The 20,364-nt window shown below is 41.7% G+C and overlaps 1 protein-coding gene and 1 long non-coding RNA gene across 3 annotated transcripts; one reads left to right on the forward strand and one right to left on the reverse strand.

The window, feature by feature from the left end:
* Positions 1-3,798: 3,798 nt before the first annotated feature.
* On the forward strand, positions 3,799-5,183 carry LOC124047995 (claudin-23-like). The gene has a single exon (XM_046368360.1). It carries the CDS (start codon positions 3,909-3,911, stop codon positions 4,707-4,709), a length of 801 nt encoding a protein of 266 aa, XP_046224316.1. The 5' UTR covers positions 3,799-3,908; the 3' UTR covers positions 4,710-5,183.
* Positions 5,184-8,867: 3,684 nt separating this feature from the next.
* Positions 8,868-19,966, reverse strand: LOC123989584. 2 transcript variants are annotated; one of them, XR_006830577.1, is made up of 5 exons: positions 19,803-19,966; positions 16,822-16,920; positions 12,215-12,535; positions 12,046-12,101; positions 8,868-11,820 (listed from the first exon to the last, which is right to left on the reverse strand). It is a non-coding gene; the product is annotated as an uncharacterized LOC123989584 (long non-coding RNA). The 2 variants fall into 2 exon arrangements; XR_006830576.1 differs by having other exon boundaries at positions 16,822-16,923; positions 19,803-19,965.
* Between the last annotated feature and the right edge of the window lie 398 nt (positions 19,967-20,364).

Genomic DNA, 20,364 nt, shown 5'->3' on the forward strand with positions numbered 1-20,364 from the left:
TTAATGGTCACCTCCTGGCATTTGAGGGCTTTGTGATGGTATGAGTGGGAGTCAGTTGTTTTTAAATGATTGTACAATTTGGTTACTTTTTGGGGGGTATTAATCAGAAGAGGGAATTAGCCTAATTCTGCTCAACATGCGTTGTTTGGACTTTTTCTCTGAAGAGGCTCTTACAGAATTATCCTCTTTGTTCGTGTTTCCTTCTTCTGTGGGTTTTAATGACGGACTGCAACCCAAAAAGGTGTATTGCCGCCACTAACTGAACAGGTTGAAACCATAATGGGCAATTCCACATGCAGGGTTTCACTTGGATTTCTGTCCCATTTGTCAAATTCTTGCTTTGTAATTGGATCCAACCCTTCAAATCAATCAAATGTACTTATAAAGCCCTTTTTACATCAGCCAATGTCACAAAGTGCTATACAAAAACCCAGCCTAAAACCCCCAAAAGCAAGCAATGCAGTGGCTAGGAAAACCCCCTAGAAAGGCAGGAAGCTAGGAAGAAACCTAGAGAGGAACCAGGTTCTGAGGGGTGGCCAGTCCTCTTCTGGCTGTGCTGGGTGGGGATTATAACTGAACATGGCCAAGATGTTCAACAGTTTTTGGAAGACCAGCTTCAAATACTAATAATAATCACAGTGGTTGTAGAGGGTGTAACAGGTCAACACCTCAGGAGTAAATGTCAGTTGGCATTCATAGCCAAGCATTAAGAGTTCGAGACAGCAGGTGCGGTAGAGAGAGAGAGTCGAAAACAGCAGGTCCGGGACAAGGTAGCATGTCCGGTGAACAGGTCAGGGTTCCATAGCCGCAGGCAAACTGGAGCAGCAGTATGACCAGGTGGACTGGGGACATCAAGGAGTTATCCGGCCAGGTAGTCCTGAGGCATGGTCCCAGGGCTCAGGTCCTCTGGGAGGGGAGGGATAGGTGGACTGGGGACATCAAGGAGTCATCAGGCCAGGTAGTTCTGAGGCATGGAGCCAGGGCTCAGGTCCTCCGGGAGAGAGAGAGAGAATTAGAGGGAGCATACTTCAATTCACACAGGACACCAGATAAGACAGGAGAAGTACTCCAGATATAACAGTCTGACCCTAGCCTTCCGACACAAACTACTGCAGCATAAATACTGGAGGCCGAGACAGGAGGGGTCGGGAGACACTGTGAATCATGTACGACGATACCCCCAGACAGTGCCAACCACGCAGGATTTAACCCCATCCACTTTTCCAAAGCACAGACCCTGACCCTACTACCCTGAGACAAGGCAGAGTGTAGCTCACCCTTCACTGCCATATAGTGCTCTATTATTGATTAGAATATTTTGACCCAGATCCTAATTGGTACAATATGTTTAATTGAATAGATAGTTAAATGGCAGAGAAAGCCCCACTTGGTTTGTCTTTCAGTTCATTCACAGCCAGGTTGGAATTCCCTGTGGAGCTCTTGTTTAGTCCCTATGTGTCTGTGTATTCTATATGAGTGGAGCCCAGTAAAAAGTACAGTTGGGTTAGGGGTTAGGGTTTACATACACCTTAGCCAAATACATTTAAACTTAGTTTTTCACAATTCCCAACATTTAATCCTAGTAAAAAATCCTTGTCTTAGGTCAGATAGATTCACCACTTTATTTTAAGAACCTGAAATGTCAGAATAATAGTAGAGGGAATTATTTATTTCAGCTTTTATTTCTTTCATCACATTCCCAGAAGGTCAGATGTTTACAGACACTCAATTAGTATTTGGTAGCATTGCCTTTAAATTGTTTAACTTGGGTCAAATGTTTCGAACTGTAGTCTGTTTTTTTTATGGCGGTTTTGGAGCAGTGGCTTCTTCCTTGCTCAGTGGCGTTTCAGGTTATGTCAATATAGGACTCGTTTTACTGTGGATATAGCTGCTTTTGTACTGGTTTCCTCCAGCATCTTTACAAGGCCCTTTGATATTATTCTGGGATTGATTTGCACATTTCGCACCAAAGTACGTTCATCTCTAGGAGACAGAACGCGTCTCCTTCCTGAGCGGTATGATGGCCATGGTGTTTATACTTGCGTACTATTGTTTGTACAGATGAACATGGTACATTCAGGCATTTGGAAATTGCTCCCAAGGATGAACCAGACTTGTGGGGGTCTATAATTGTTTTTCTGAGGTCTTGGCTGATTTCTTTTGATTTCCCATGATGTCAAGCAAAGAGACACTGAGTTTGAAGGTAGGCCTTGAAATACATCCACAGGTACACCTCCAATTGACTCAAATGATGTCAATTAGCCTTTCAGAAGCTTCTAAAGCCATGGCATCATTTTCTGGAAAGGCACAGTCAACTTGGTGTATGTATAATAATAATATATGCCATTTAGCAGACGCTTTTATCCAAAGCGACTTACAGTCATGTGTGCATACATTCTACGTATGGGTGGTCCCGGGGATCGAACCCACTACCCTGGCGTTACAAGCGCCATGCTCTACCAACTGAGCTACAGAAGGACCAGAACTTCTGACCCACTGGAATTGTGATACAGTGAATTATAAGTGAAATAATCTGTCTGTAAAAAATTACTGGAAAGGTTACTTGTGTTATGCAGAAAGTAGATGTCCTAACTGACTTGCCAATTAACAAGAAATTTGTGGAGTGGTTGAAAAACTAGTTTTAATGACTCCAACCTAAGTGGATGTAAACTTCCGACTTCAACTGTATATTGGTTTCTCTGACATCTGGACCTTTTATGCAATATTATAATGTTAGTCTTTTTGAGATTGACTGTCCGGGCCCATGTTTGACAGACTGCAGACGATCTACTTGTTCCCTCTTCTGTGGGGGCAGCAGTACCAGGTCATCTGACTGCAGGAGACATTGGATTTCTGTGTCATTAAGAGTGAGATCGGGAGCTGTTGACTGCTCATGTTTTTTGGACAATTAATTGAGCTCATTTCATTCATAAAGTTAAGGTATGGAAAGCTCTTAGAGACTAATTTAGAAAGTAATCCCAGGTGAATGTAACATGTATTGACTAACAAATGTTAGAATGTTTCTTCCACTTTGACATTCATTTGCATATTCATGTAGACTGTTGACAAAAAAGGACAATTACATCCATTTGAATCACACGTTTTAACAAGAACATGTGGGGGAATAAGTAAAGGGGTGTGACTACTTTCTGAAGGCACTGTGTGAGAGACCAGCCTATTAAAAGAAAGATGGTCCAGCCCAATCTGCCCATGCAGACAGGAATACTATGCTGTATGAAAAACTAATACATTTAAACATTTTTAGAGTGTAGGACCAAACGTTTAATTCTCCCTGCATCAATTGACTGTTTAATCGTCGTCATCACCACCACCATGACAGGCCAGTTCCTGTAGAGCCACATTCCAGAACATGCTCAGTTGAGAAAGTCATCTGGTGACCACATTCCTAGTCAGGCTGTTAGTTTCGAGGAAGCCATAACATAAAACCTATTGATATTACTCACAGTCAGTTAAATGCATCATCGTGATTGGTTCCTTTCTTATTAGGCTAAACTGCCAATATGTTATAACATAAGGAGATTGACACGAAAATGAAAAGGCGCTAATATATATTTGTTTAATATAATGTGCGTGTATTTTTAAATATCATTAACTAGGCTGATATAGCATACATATAGCATACTGAAGCCCAACATTTAGATAAAACTATGAAATGAGTCGTATAATAGCCTATATCAAATTGGACGAGATTAGAAACTGTCTAAAGCAGATGCAACAGGTGCTCTTTTAAAGTGAAACCACACCCAATGTATTATCACCGTACCACCTCCCCAGTTTCAGTCGGACAAGTTTTTAAGACAACACTCCAGTCTGTCAACTTTAGTTTACTTAGACTGACTAGTGCTGCTGTATCACCTTAACAAGTTAGTAACAGCAGTCCAGAAGCCATGCCGAACCACGCGGAGCAGTGGATCCGCACTTCGATGCGCACCCCGGGCATTTTTATCTTCGGAATGGTCCTTGCGCCTTGCGGCTGGATCCTAAACCTCACAGCGACAGTGGCTCCCAACTGGAGAACCATCAACGCTATCGCCTTACTGCCGGTTGATACGTTTCTACAACAAGGCATCTGGGACATATGCAAGACGTCCAGCTCGTCCCAAGTAAACCAATGTAACCAAAAGGACGAGGCGTACTTCAACAACCAGATTATAGCGGTCGCCCAGGGCTTGATGGTAGCGTCTCTGATATTGACTCTGATCGGGCTGGCCACGGCAACCCCCGGGGTAAGGTGCTGGAAAGACCGCCCGAACTGGACAGTAGCCGGGCTGGGGGGAATGCTCATCTTTCTGTCTGGAGTCTTGACGATCATCCCTATTGCATGGTACACTCACATCTTCAAGGACATCGCCGCATCCAGCACCGATATTCGCGTCGGCTACTGTATTATTTTGGGATACATCGGGGGCATCTTCGAGCTACTGGGCGGCTTGGTCATGTTCATTGGGATATGTCGTTGCTGTGGCGGTAAGAACCGCGGAGAGACGCGAATCTCGGAGACCACAGCCCACTTCAGAAACACCAAACCCCCACCGCGCCGCATCGAGGTGCCGAGTATAGCCCGAACCCGGAGTAGCGCGAGCAGCGTCCCCTACTCTAAAGACTCCATGGAAGACGAGGCAGACTTCCCCCGGGCAAAGAGCACCTCGTACGGAGGAAGACGACCCGCTTATGACGTTGATCTGTGAGGTCATTATGGTGACGAGGGCCAGTTGCCATTGATAGGTGTGACATGTATACTATAGCACTACACAGTAACATTACATATCTACCAATGAAGGACATTTACCTCTACATGTAGGCATGTCGTTTTAACCATAAAACTAGGCCTGATCTTGTTGTTTGGGTGAATATGATAGAAATATAAATTATTTCACACTTTTGGGAATATGCCTATAATGTGGCCTATGGCATGTTTGTATTTGAAGATGTCATTTGTAAATAATGTTACAATGCCAGCGCCATAGAACATGGAATACAGAGCCTTCAGGAAGTATTCAGACCCCTTTACTTTCTCTACATTTTGTTAGGTTACAACCTTATCAAATTGTTTTTTTTTCTCCATCAATCTACACACACTACCCTGTAATGGCAATGCAAAAACAGGCTTTTAGAAATGTTTGCTAATTTATAAACAAATAAATACCACATTTACATAAGTATTCAGACCCTTGACTCAGTTCTTTGTTCAAGCACCTTTGGCAGTAATTACTGCCTCGAGTCTTGGGTATAACGCTATAAGCTTGGTACACCTGTATTTGGCGAGTTTATCCCATTTTTCTCTGCAGATCCTCTCAAGTTCTGTCAGGTTGGATAGGGAGCGTCTCTGCACATCTATTTCCAGGTCTCTCCAGGGATGTTCGATCGGGTTCAAGTCCGGGCCCTGGCTGGGCCACTCAAGGACATTCAGAGACTTGTCCCGAAGCCACTCCTACGTTGTCTTGCCTGTGTGCTTAGGGTCGTTGTCCTGCTGGAAGTGAACCTTTGCCCCAGTCTGAGGTCCTGAGTGCTCTGAAGCAGGTTTTCGTCAAGGATCTCTATACTTTGCTCCGTTCATTTTTCCCTCAATCCTGACTAGTCTCCCAGCCCCTGCTGCTGAAAAACATCCCCACAGCATGATGCTGCCACCACCATGCTTCACCGTAGGGATGGTGCCACGTTTCCTCCCAACGTGATGCTTGGCATTCAGGCTAAAGATTTTAATCTTGGTTTCATCAGACCAGAGAATCTTTTTTCTCATGGTCAGAGTCCTTTAGGTGCCTTTTGGCAAACTCCAACTGGGCTGTCATGTGCCTTTTACTGAGGAGTGGCTTCCGTCCAGCCCTTCAACCATAAAGGCCTAATTGGTGGCGTGCTGCAGAGATGATTGTCCTTCTGGAAGGTTCTCCCATCTCCACAGAGAAACCCCAGAGCTCTGTCTGAGTGACCGTCAGGTTCTGGTCACCACCCTGACAAAGGCCCTTCTCCCCCGATTGCTCAGCTGGGCAACAAGCTCTAGGAAGAGTGTTGGTGGTTCCAAACATATTCCATTTAAGAATGATGGAGGCCACTGTTCTTGGGGACCTTCAATGCTGCAGAAATGTTTTGGTACCCTTCCCCAAATCTGTGCCTCAACACAATCCTGACTCAGAGCTCAACGGACAATTTCTTCGACCTAATGGCTTGGTTTTTTGCTCTGACATGCACTGTCAATTGTGACAGGTGTGTGCCTTTCCAAATCATGTCCAAATAATTTAATTGACCACAGGTGGACTCCAATCAAGTTTTAGCCATTGACTGGCTGCTGCCAACATACTGACTCATCTCTAGCCACATTAATAATGAAAAGTTGATGTAATAAATACATCACTAGCCACTTTAAACAATGCCACTTTATGTTTACATACCCTACATTACTCATCTCATATGTACATACTGTCTACTCTACTGCATCTTGCCTATGCTGCACGGCCATCGCTCATTCGTTTATCTTTATGGACATATTCTTATTCCTTTACTTGTGTGATAAGGTAGTTGTGAAATTGCTAGGTTAGATTACTTGTTAGATATTACTGCATAGTCAGAACTAGAAGCACAAGCATTTCGCTACACTCGCATTAACATCTGCTAACCATGTGTGTGACAAAATTTGATTGAGAAAACTTTAAAAGATTATCAATGGAAACAGGACGCACCTGAGCTCAATTTCAAGTCTCATAGAAAAGGGTCTGATGACAAGAAAAATTCTCAGAACCTGTTTTCACCTCGTCATTATGGTGTATTGTGTGGGTATTTCTGAGTAATGGCCTTTATTTAATATAATAAGACTAATGTAACATGCGTTAGGTCAAGGGGTCTGAATACTATACAGACACACCCTTAAATATTGGATGGGTCAGGATCTGTGTGCTCAAATCACTCCCATTGAATTGGAATTGCCAGACATCCGCCAGGGGCTGATTTTGCGATACAGTGTAGTCTACACATTCATATTTTGGGGTGCTTAATATTACCAGCACCACATCTTTATGATATATCTTGTTATAAGTGCAATGTTACAGGTTGGAATGTCAATTCTCAAATGTTATTAGGTCTAATATACGTGACAAATGTAGCTTTTCTTTGTAAATTGGTGTTTTAATTTGTTGATAAAATGAGGGACATGATTGTTTGGTTGTGGGACAAAGGGACAAAATGTGGGACATGATTGTTTGGTTGCGGGACAAAGGGACAAAATGCGGGACATGATTGATTGGTTGCGGGACAAAATGTGGGACATGATTGTTTGGTTGCGGGACAAAGGGACAAAATGCGGGACATGATTGATTGGTCACGCCAACATCTGCTACCACTGTTCCTTGATTAAATGTTGACAAATGGTCAATAAGAATGTGGAAAAGAGTATAGTGGCCCCTGCCTGAGTGTGTAGGCTACATTTAGTGTTTTTGTAAATAGAAAATGTGATACTTTCCACCGGGGATTGTAACTGGTTCAGGGAACAGAACCGAAAAATTGATCCACCCGAAAAAGAAAGTGATCCATACTATTCTGGAACAGAACCGTTATTTTATAAGCATGGGAACCAGTTAATAACGTTATTTTACATTCAAGGCATTAGTTTCTAATCCCACAAAAAGAAAAACAAAGCTCCTATGCAAAGCCCTCACTGTCACTCAAACATATTCCAGTGTCTGCCTGAAAACTTTGACTGAGCATGTTTAGGCTACCTTCCCCTACCCCTTCTGAAGCAGAGGCTACTGTACTGATAGGACAAGCTTTTTTTATTTATTTAACCAGGTCGGCCAGTTGAGAACAAGTTCTCATTTACAACTCGTGACCTGGCCAAGATAAAGCAAAGCAGTATGACAGAGTTACACACGGGATAAACAAATGTAGTCAATAACACAATAGAAAAATATATAATACAGTGTGTGCAAAGGTAGTAAGATTAGGGAGGTAAGGCAATAAATAGGCCATAGAGGCAAAATAATGACAATTTAGCAATTAAACACGAGTGATAGATGTGCAGAAGATGAATGTGCAAGTAGAGATACTGGGATACAAAAGAGCAAGAGGCTAAGTAATAATATGGAGATGAGGTAGTTGGGTGTGCTATTTAGCAGAGAACTGGAAGGAAAGGCGGCCAAAGGGCGAGTTGGCTTTGGGGCTGAGCAGTGAAATATACCTGCTGGAGCGCGTGCGTGCTGCTATGGTGACCAGTGAAATATACCTGCTGGAGCGCGTGCTACGGGTGCGTGCTGCTATGGTGACCAGTGAGCTGAGATAAGGCAGGGCTTTACCCTGCCTTTTTACAGTACAAGCTTGATTCAGAAGTTACATTTTTAATTAGCAAGAAGAGAATGGATTCACTTTTTCATGGCTAGTTAAGGATACTATAGGCCTAGTTATCACGTTTCATGTTCGATTTATTAACTACAAAAAAGGTAAGAATTGTTTTTAATGCCGGTGCCCTTCTGGTGCACTTGTCTGTCCATCACACATTTGAACTATCTTAACTGCTCTATCCGCACTGATCGGTGAAGTCATTTAACAGGTTAAGTGTTTAAAACATTTTTGACAGGTTATAAAAAGGAATGTATACATTTTTTGTTGTTGCTTCAAACCAGTTCAGAACTTTATTTTGCTGGTCAGAAGAGTTGAACAAAACGATTGTAAAATGATTTGGTTCCAAACCCTGCTTTCTACTCTAGGAATGCTAACAAGTTGTTTTGTTGGCCAAGTAATGGATGTCATAAACAGGTAAAAAAAACTAGGCCTAGTGATCTACAGGTTAGTTCTACAAAATGTGAAAGTTCGACAAATATGATAAACAATCCATTTAAAATAATACCACTAGGAGACATTGATCACACAGAAGTAAACAGTGTTTTAATGTGAATTTGCCCAGGTTTAAGCATATCCAAAATTCAGATACAAGAACAAAGCTTAAAAAAAATACAATGGATAAAATATTTTGTTTGCAATGAGTCAACAATAATTATTCAAGAACATAATAGCATTTTATCCACATGGAATTAACAAGGCGGTTGTATGATCCGAAGGTCCATGACTGGACAGGCTTCCATTATGTTCTCACCAACCTCTAGAGGGAGAGAGACTGGAGCAGTTTGAAATGGAGACAAACTCACTTGAGTTTACAGTTACAAGAGAAAATTATATCAGCGAGGGGACCAGACTTGTATACAGTGTATATTTTGTGGCCAATGAAAAGCTCAGTTGGAATTCTTGTCATGTTTTGGAGCAACTGAATGTTGCCATTGCTTAGGTCTATTAGTCACTAATGAGTCAGAGATAACTGATTTTGTGTTGCCTGACTTAGTGTTAACACAAACCACAAGCAACACAACCATAAGCAGCACAAACCAGTCAGGCAACACAGCCACAAGCAGCACAAACCAGTCAGGCAACACAGCCACAAGCAGCACAAACCAGTCAGGCAACAACAACACGCAGCACAAACCAGTCAGACAACACAGCCACACGCAGCACAAACCAGTCAGGCAACAGTCAGACAACACAGCCACAAGCAAGTCAGACAACAAACCACAAGCAATACAGCCACAAGCAGCACAAACCAGTCAGGCAACAGAGTGCATCACCACACTAATCAGTCATAACAGCATGTATCACCATATAAACTAGACAGGCCAGGATCAGTGTGAGAAAAGCTGTTGCTGGTCGAGGCTTTGGTTTCCCAGAAAAAAAGTATAAAGTTAGTCAGTATAAAGACGTAACCAAAAACAAACCAGTCCTTTATACGAGTAGTCCCACCATGTGGTTTTATATTAGTACCACAGCATATGTTTATATAAGAAGTCCTATTGTATAGTAGTTAACACTAGTAGTACTAGCGCATGTAGTTTATTTGAATAGTACTACAGTATATAGTTGTTTATATGAATAGTACTACAGTATATAGTTGTTTATATGAATAGTACTACAGTATATAGTTGTTTATATGAATAGTACTACAGTATATAGTTGTTTAGATGAATAGTACTACAGTATATAGTTGTTTATTTGAATAGTACTACAGTATATAGTTGTTTATATGAATAGTACTTCAGTATACAGTATACAGTAGTCACGTATATAATTATTTAGTTGTTTATATGAATAGTACTACTATATATAGTTATTTATACATGTACCAGGGATGGAGCCAATGAAAAGGCCAAGCTCTGATGTTGGACAGTAAACTTCACTTTGATCTAAGGCACTCAGCAGCACAATAGGGATAGTCATGCAATCCTAAGCATGCAAGACGAAACCTGTTTTGACGAACACTACAGCCTGTATAGAACAGTGTTTATTTTCAAACCTCAATCCCCAGCGGATGCTTTCTGTTGCCAATGAAAAACACTGTTGGACTGACTGGTTTACCAGCGTTGAAATTCCTGTCATGTTTTGGAGAAAACGTGTTATATGTTTCCACTGCTTAGGTGTGTCTTTCAATCACTTCTCTTTCAATCATTTGTCCTGAGTCAGACAACACTAACAGTCAGGCTCTAAAGGAGGTAAGCCAGTCAGGCTCTAAAGGAGGTAAGCCAGTCAGGCTCTAAAGGAGGTAAACCAGTCAGGCTCTAAAGGAGGTAAGCCAGTCAGGCTCTAAAGGAGGTAAGCCAGTCAGGCTCTAAAGGAGGTAAGCCAGTCAGGCTCTAAAGGAGGTAAGCCAGTCAGGCTCTAAAGGAGGTAAGCCAGTCAGGCTCTAAAGGAGGTAAGCCAGTCAGGCTCTAAAGGAGGTAAGCCAGTCAGGCTCTAAAGGAGGTAAGCCAGTCAGGCTCTAAAGGAGGTAAGCCAGTCAGGCCAGGCTCAAACGGAAGGAAATTGTTGAGAAATGTAATTTTTATGTAACCTTTAATATTGGGGTTTAACTAGGCAAATCAGTTGAGAACAAATTATTTTTTTTAAATGACGGCCTACCCTGGCCAAACCCTAACGACCCTGGCCAATTGTGCGCCGCCCTATGGGACTCCTAATCACGTTCGGTTGTGATACAGCCTGGAATCGAACCAGGGTCGGTAGTGACACCTTTAGCACTGAGATGCAGTGCCTTAGACCACTGCACCACTCTGGAGTAACGACTTTTCAAATACGTTACGTTCGCTGACAGTTTGTTAGCATAGAACTGCATAGCGTATCATTACAGCAGTTGCTTGTAGGTACTGCATGTTAGCTAGTTACTAATACAAACTTGCCAGTATATTAACTATATGCTAACTACCCAACATTTATTGGCTTGATTATTCTTGGCTTAGCTAAGTGGTATAGCCGTTGTGGGTTCTCAATGAAGTCATAAAACGTCTAGCTAAGTCGCTCTGGATAAGAGCGTCTGCTAAATGACTTAAATGTAAATGTAAATGTAGCTATTAATTTGTTAGCTATGCTAACAAGAAGTTGCATAGCAACAGCATCAACTACAGATAGACAGGCAAAGTGCTACAGGATACCGGTCATTTACAGTATACTAAAAATCAACAAACAGTATATAGTATGTAATATACACTTATTAAGTATGTAGTATACAGTTTGTTAGTATTCGAACACAGCTATCGCCAAAAACAGTCCTTACTTTTCACGAGTCGTCCCACCATATATGGATTTCTATTAGTACCACAGCATAGTTGTTTATATAAGTAGTGCTATGGTATAGTAGTTAACACTAACGCATGTAGTTCATATGAAGAGTACTACAGTAAATAGTTGTTTACATAAATAGTACTACAGTATATAATTGTTTATACCGGGGATAAAGCCTGATGAAGGGGATGTGCTCTGATGTTGGACCGTCAACCAAACCTACAAGAAGAGTGTGACAATGACATTAAAATCACAGAGAACAGACATTCAGTTCACTAGACATGTTAAAGACTTCAGAAACATTAAAACATGTATACAAATTCTTTTAACTACTGTAAATAACATCATACCAGATTTTTTCTTAACATGAAATTCATGTTTGTGGCATGAGTTATGGTTCACTTATTGCTAATTATTGTGTGAGAACGTGGTTGAATGTCCTACCTTGATGCTACAGAATGTCTTTTTCTAAACCACTTGAATCCTTGGCTGCAGCTTTCCTATAACGACACAAACATTAGCACAAGTGTTCCAGGTACAGGAGGACCGTTTCACCATACGTTCAGTTGGCTGTATTTATATTTAATTATGATAATAATTCTATAGTTACCACCTTTTGACCTTGACCCTCTGCCTGATGAATGCAACGAGGAAGGAGAGGATGAGGATGCCAACGATAAAGGCCACTACCCCCAGGGTGAGCGGAACACCGATTGCCTCATTGACACTCTCATGGCAGAACTCTCCTCTGTACCCCAGGATACACTCACAGGTGGTGGCCTGTCCCTGAGCCACACAGTGACCATGTCCTTTACACAGCTGGACAGCACAGGACTGCAGGTCCAGGCCACGCTCCACACCATCGTCCAGGTGGAGGGTTACGGTAGGAGAGATAGCCATGACGTCGGCTGAGCCTCAGGTCACACCAGGGTAGCTGGGGATGGAGCAAAGACCTAAAGCCTTAACATACAGTATGTATAGTACCATCTATACCATGTGTTATAAAATGTCTAAAAACCTGTTTTCGCTTTGTCATTTGAGTATTGTGTGTAGATAAATGTTTATTTCAATTTTAGAATAAGGCTGTAAATTAAAATGTGGAAAAAGGGTCTGAATACTTTTCGAACGCACTGTATCCTCATTATGGCTGAGCCAACAGCTAGACTAGAAGACATGCTCTGTAGTTATGGCTGAGCCAACAGCTAGACTAGAAGACATGCTCTGTAGTTATGGCTGAGCCAACAGCTAGACTAGAAGACATGCTCTGTAGTTATGGCTGAGCCAACAGCTAGACTAGAAGACATGCTCTGTAGTTATGGCTGAGCCAACAGCTAGACTAGAAGACATGCTCTGTAGTTATGGCTGAGCCAACAGCTAGACTAGAAGACATGCTCTGTAGTTATGGCTGAGCCAACAGCTAGACTAGAAGACATGCTCTGTAGTTATGGCTGAGCCAACAGCTAGACTAGAAGACATGCTCTGTAGTTATGGCTGAGCCAACAGCTAGACTAGAAGACATGCTCTGTAGTTATGGCTGAGCCAACAGCTAGACTAGAAGACATGCTCTGTAGTTATGGCTGAGCCAACAGCTAGACTAGAAGACATGCTCTGTAGTTATGGCTGAGCCAACAGCTAGACTAGAAGACATGCTCTGTAGTTATGGCTGAGCCAACAGCTAGACTAGAAGACATGCTCTGTAGTTATGGCTGAGCCAACAGCTAGACTAGAAGACATGCTCTGTAGTTATGGCTGAGCCAACAGCTAGACTAGAAGACATGCTCTGTAGTTATGGCTGAGCCAACAGCTAGACTAGAAGACATGCTCTGTAGTTATGGCTGAGCCGACAGCTAGACTAGAAGACATATGTATTGTAGTTATGGCTGAGCAGACAGCTAGACTAGAAGACATGCTCTGTAGTTATGGCTGAGCCAACAGCTAGACTAGAAGACATATGTGCTGTAGTTATGGCTGAGCAGACAGCTAGACTAGAAGACATGCTCTGTAGTTATGGCTGAGCAGACAACTAGACTAGAAGACATGCTCTGTAGTTATGGCTGAGCCAACAGCTATGACTAGATGGCTGAGCCAACAGCTATGCTATGTACTGTAGTTATGACTGAGCAGACAACTAGACTAGAAGACATATGTACTGTAGTTATGGCTGAGCCAACAGCTAGACTAGAAGACATGCTCTGTAGTTATGGCTGAGCCAACAGCTAGACTAGAAGACATGCTCTGTAGTTATGGCTGAGCAGACAACTAGACTAGAAGACATGCTCTGTAGTTATGGCTGAGCCAACAGCTAGACTACAAGACATATGCTCTGTAGTTATGGCTGAGCCAACAGCTAGACTAGAAGACATATGTACTGTAGTTATGGCTGAGCCAACAGCTAGACTAGAAGACATATGTGCTGTAGTTATGGCTGAGCCAACAGCTAGACTAGAAGACATGCTCTGTAGTTATGGCTGAGCCAACAGCTAGACTAGAAGACATGCTCTGTAGTTATGGCTGAGCCAACAGCTAGACTAGAAGACATGCTCTGTAGTTATGGCTGAGCAGACAACTAGACTAGAAGACATGCTCTGTAGTTATGGCTGAGCCAACAGCTAGACTACAAGACATGCTCTGTAGTTATGGCTGAGCCAACAGCTAGACTAGAAGACATATGTACTGTAGTTATGGCTGAGCCAACAGCTAGACTAGAAGACATGCTCTGTAGTTATGGCTGAGCCAACAGCTAGACTAGAAGACATGCTCTGTAGTTATGGCTGAGCCAACAGCTAGACTAGAAGACATGCTCTGTAGTTATGGCTGAGCCAACAGCTAGACTAGAAGACATGCTCTGTAGTTATGGCTGAGCCAACAGCTAGACTAGAAGACATGCTCTGTAGTTATGGCTGAGCCAACAGCTAGACTAGAAGACATATGTACTGTAGTTATGGCTGAGCCAACAGCTAGACTAGAAGACATATGCACTGTAGTTATGGCTGAGCCAACAGCTAGACTAGAAGACATGCTCTGTAGTTATGGCTGAGCCGACAGCTAGACTAGAAGACATGCTCTGTAGTTATGGCTGAGCCAACAGCTAGACTAGAAGACATGCTCTGTAGTTATGGCTGAGCCAACAGCTAGACTAGAAGACATGCTCTGTAGTTATGGCTGAGCAGACAGCTAGACTAGAAGTCATGCTCTGTAGTTATGGCTCAGCAGACAGCTAGACTAGAAGTCATGCTCTGTAGTTATGGCTGAGCAGACAGCTAGACTAGAAGACATGCTCTGTAGTTATGGCTGAGCCAACAGCTAGACTAGAAGACATATGTACTGTAGTTATGGCTGAGCAGACAGCTAGACTAGAAGACATATGTACTGTAGTTATGGCTGAGCCAACAGCTAGACTAGAAGACATATGTACTGTAGTTATGGCTGAGCAGACAGCTAGACTAGAAGACATATGTACTGTAGTTATGGCTGAGCCAACAGCTAGACTAGAAGACATGCTCTGTAGTTATGGCTGAGCCAACAGCTAGACTAGAAGACATGCTCTGTAGTTATGGCTGAGCCAACAGCTAGACTAGAAGACATGCTCTGTAGTTATGGCTGAGCCAACAGCTAGACTAGAAGACATGCTCTGTAGTTATGGCTGAGCCGACAGCTAGACTAGAAGACATGCTCTGTAGTTATGGCTGAGCCAACAGCTAGACTAGAAGACATGCTCTGTAGTTATGGCTGAGCCAACAGCTAGACTAGAAGACATGCTCTGTAGTTATGGCTGAGCCAACAGCTAGACTAGAAGACATGCTCTGTAGTTATGGCTGAGCCAACAGCTAGACTAGAAGACATGCTCTGTAGTTATGGCTGAGCCGACAGCTAGACTAGAAGACATATGTATGTGTTAGTTATGGCTGAGTTATGGCAGACAGCTAGACTAGAAGACATGCTCTGTAGTTATGGCTGAGCCAACAGCTAGACTAGAAGACATGCTCTGTATTATGTGAGCTGACTAGTTATTATGGCTGAGCAGACAGCTAGACTAGAAGACATGCTCTGTAGTTATGGCTGAGCCAACAGCTAGACTAGAAGACATGCTCTGTAGTTATGACTGAGCAGACAACTAGACTAGAAGACATATGTACTGTAGTTATGGCTGAGCCAACAGCTAGACTAGAAGACATGCTCTGTAGTTATGGCTGAGCCAACAGCTAGACTAGAAGACATGCTCTGTAGTTATGGCTGAGCAGACAACTAGACTAGAAGACATGCTCTGTAGTTATGGCTGAGCCAACAGCTAGACTACAAGACATGCTCTGTAGTTATGGCTGAGCCAACAGCTAGACTAGAAGACATATGTACTGTAGTTATGGCTGAGCCAACAGCTAGACTAGAAGACATATGTGCTGTAGTTATGGCTGAGCCAACAGCTAGACTAGAAGACATGCTCTGTAGTTATGGCTGAGCCAACAGCTAGACTAGAAGACATGCTCTGTAGTTATGGCTGAGCCAACAGCTAGACTAGAAGACATGCTCTGTAGTTATGGCTGAGCCAACAGCTAGACTAGAAGACATGCTCTGTAGTTATGGCTGAGCAGACAGCTAGACTAGAAGACATATGTACTGTAGTTATGGCTGAGCAAACAAAGGGTATATAACAAAGTATTGAGATGAACTTTTGTTATTGACCAAACACTTATTTTCCACCATAATTTGCAAATACATTCATTAAAAATCCTACAATGTGATTTTCTGGATTTTTTTTCTCATTTTGTCTGTCATAGTTGGAAGTGTACCTCTGATGAAAATTACAGGCCTCTCAGAGAACTTGCACAATTGGTCGCTGACTAAATACTTTTTTGCCCCACTGTACATTTATGGCTGAGCAGAAAGCTAGGTATGAAGACATATGTACTGTAGTTATGGCCGAGCAGACAGTTAGAAGACAGATACATTTATGGCTGCGCAGAAAGCTAGGTATGAAGACATATGTAGTTATGGCTGATCAGACAGCAAGACTATAAAACAGATGTAGCTAAGGCTGATCCGACATGTAGATTAAAAGACCGATGTAGCCTAGTTATGCTTGAACAGCTTGGAAGCACCCAGTCAATCAGGTTCAACAGGATCACAGACCTTAAACAATGGCTCCAGGTGAAAAACTGACACCCAAGGCAGGAATGTTGGAGAACATTACATACCAACACATCTCTAAAAAAGGTTACTTACTAGTATCAGAGTGTAGAGAAGACTAACCAGTCAGGGCGTAGAGAATGCTTCTTTAAAAGATGATTCCTTGGTTTAATCTATGCATCTGAATTTACACTGCTTCTGGAGAGGTGTTCAGAGAGAGAGAGAGAGAGAGAGAAACTTTCCTTTACAAAATAAATCAGGAACAGGAAGGAGACGAGCACCTAACCCAAGCTCTGTGAATAGCTGAAAACAGGAACTATCAGCTCAGCTAGAGCCAACTACCCCTCCCTGCTGGGAGGCAGTCACACAGACACTCACTGAACTGCTGCAGAGAAAACTGGCTGCCTGTGTAAAGACAGTCTAATTCTGATCTTCATTTCACTAATTGGTATTTTGACCGCTCTGAAAAAGCTCTGACGTGAAAAGATCTGATTGGTCAAAAGACCAATTAGTATACAATTATATATATTTTTTTAAATTAAAAGATATCAGGAAGCCACAGACACAGGAATTAAGAAAACATGCAAACATGAAAACTCATGCAAATTTATGCTGAAAAACTGAAATTAGGTGTAAATGGGCAGTTGAGAGCTAGAGCATTCAATGGTCAATCAGTTTCTGGGCAGTTCCTTCTACTGGTACTCGATACTGCTCTGTTTTGGCCATTGTGTAGAGTGAGACTAGCGCGTGTTGCATGACCTAATATTGCTGTCTAAGGGTCTTATGTTGTCTGATTAATCAGGCTGTTTTACACAACTCAGCAGTGGTGTAAAAGCGCCCAGTTGTCATACTGGAGTAAAGATACCTTCTTAAAAGTCAATGACTCAAGTAAGAGTCACCCAGAAAAATACTACTTGAGTAAAAGTCAAAAAGTATTTGGTTTTAAATATACTTAAGTATATTTTAGCAATTACATTTACTTTTTATATTTAAGTATCACAAGTATAAATTATTTCAAATTCCTTATAATAAGCAAACATCACAATAGAGAGATACTGCTGCACTTCCTAACCTCCTGTCCAATGTATGACCATAGAGACACATACACATATTTCCCCCAGATTACACAGATCCACAAAGATTTTTTAATTGTTTTACATTTATAAACTCCCATATCTACTGGGTGAAATTCCAGTGTGCCATCACAGCAGCAAGATTTGTGACCTGTTGGCACGAGAAAAGGGCAACCAGTGAAGAACAAACACCATTGTAAATACAACCCATATTTATTTTCCCTTGAGTACCCTTAACCATTTGTACATCGTTACAACACTGTATATATACACGTAATATGACATTTGTAATGTCTTTATTGTTTTGAAACTTCTGTATGTGTAATGTTTACTGTTCATTTTTGTTGTTTATTACGTACCTCACTTGCTTTGGAAATGTTAACACACGTTTCCCATGCCAATAAAGCCCCATGTGTGAGAGAGTGAGAGAATCGAGTACTTTTGGGCATCAGTGAAAATGTATGGAGTAAAAAGTACTGTTTGTTTTAGGAATGTATTTTAGTAAAAGTTGTCAAAAATAGAAATAGTAAAGTACAGATAAACCCCCCCCCCCCAAAACTAAGTACTTTACACCAGTGCAATTCGTTGGTTTCATACAGCCTGAACCATTTGAGTGCTAAATAATGTCAATGTTCCTTTCAAGCCAGAATGTTGAATACATTTAATTTAAAACGTACTCTGCCAGTCATCTCGGTGGTCCTTCAGCTGCTTTTATTAGATGCAAAAAAATACACCGGATAGTATTGTTAACCAGACTTTATTGAGTGATGGGATGTTTGGCATTGCCAGCTGAATGCGAGGAAACTCATTTAAAATGTTCAGTCTGTGGTCCGGTAACTTTCGGCTATTGTTTACACATTATGCAAGTGTTTAAATCATGTGTGTTAGAATGAAAACACACACCGACATATAAACTGACCGAACCATATACTTAAAGGCACTAAGATAAATGGGGGTACAATACATCCCTGTAGAGTAAGTTGATATGTAATTGTATTCAACATTCTGTCTTGTAAGGAACATTTACACGATTTTGCACTGCAAGGTTTCAGACTGTGTACAGTATATGAATTCATTGTGCATTACAGCCTGATTAGTCAGACAAGGTGTCATGAAGTTATCAGGAACGAGGTCCTAGGCCTTAACTGGTCTGTAACATGATTTAAAAATGTGCATATTTTGCTAGGTTTCCATCCAAAAAGTTGACAGATTTTTATTAAAATATTATAAAAACTCACAAAGAAAACATCCACATTTTCTGGTTCCAAACTGACTTGATCAAAATCTGTGCATTATGTAGGGCACACAAAGTAATTGTTCACTCAAGTTTCCCTACCGAATAAAAAAAAAATCATAAATTGAACGCGTCTGCATCACATTCAACTGTATGGATAGATTTGTCCCAAATGTTGCGTTAAATAGCCAATGTGCCTATACTGGTCTTGACACTTGCAGTTTAGCCAAAAGGTAGCAGATACAGTATGGATAGGCTGTGCGGGTTGTCTCGTCTACATGATATTATTATGGATAAGAGCGAGGATATTTTTATTTGTCAAACAGCAGTCAAGCATCGATCATCATGTCAGCAGAATACCCTCTATATTCATTGTAAAGGAGCATCTAGATGCACTTACACTACCCTGTTAAGTTCATAACAAATGATTTAATCTGTTTCCTAATAAACTGCATGGTTTCCTGAGTTGTAGTGGGAGGGCCACACACCATATCAGGTTACTCCAAGTTTACTTCGATAGGATGGTTATAGTATCTATAATTACGCGTAAAAGCATTTCCACCGCCTTTTCTCGCGAAATTAATTTTACCAACACAAAAAGATCACAATTTCGAACAAGAAAATTCTCAGCATTTTAGAAATTGTATGGAAACTTCCTGTTTCCATCACAGCGTTTAAAAAAAACTGTATGACTTTACTCGTATAACTGGTTGACGTGAGAAATCAGGACCGTGTATTATATACATGTGCTCAGGAGATCGCAAACTTACCGAGTTCAGGGCCAGCTCTTGACCACTTGGTCGTTGACAAAATAAATATGCACAATCCCAAAATATTTTTTAAAAGCTATTTGAAAGACTCTGTACTCTTCTCGCACCCAGACTGCCAACAAATCCTGAGTGCTCACACCTGAGTAATTATCAAGACTTCCTGGAAGAGCACATCACCTAACCTGGTTTCTGCTGCCCCCTGGGGTTTTTATTTATTTGATTTAACCTTTATTTAATGAGGCAAAACCCTTGGTCTAATACCTCTCTCAGGCCTGGGAGTTAGAGACAAACTCAAATCAAATCAACTTTATTTATATAGCCCTTCGTACATCAGCTGATATCTCAAAGTGCTGTACAGAAACCCAGCCTAAAACCCCAAACAGCAAGCAATGCAGGTGTAGAAGCACGGTGGCTAGGAAAAACTCCCTAGAAAGGCCAAAACCTAGGAAGAAACCTAGAGAGGAACCAGGTTATGTGGGGTGGCCAGTCCTCTTCTGGCTGTGCTGGGTGGAGATTATAACAGAACATGGCCAAGATGTTCAAATGTTCATAAATGACCAGC

Source organism: Oncorhynchus gorbuscha, linkage group LG11 (assembly GCF_021184085.1).
Source record: "Oncorhynchus gorbuscha isolate QuinsamMale2020 ecotype Even-year linkage group LG11, OgorEven_v1.0, whole genome shotgun sequence".
Taxonomy (NCBI): Eukaryota; Metazoa; Chordata; class Actinopteri; order Salmoniformes; family Salmonidae; genus Oncorhynchus; species Oncorhynchus gorbuscha.

Bases quoted from the DNA above. Each gene is read 5' to 3' on its own strand.
- LOC124047995 (XM_046368360.1), top strand. From the start codon at position 3,909: ATGCCGAACCACGCGGAGCAGTGGATCCGCACTTCGATGCGCACCCCG.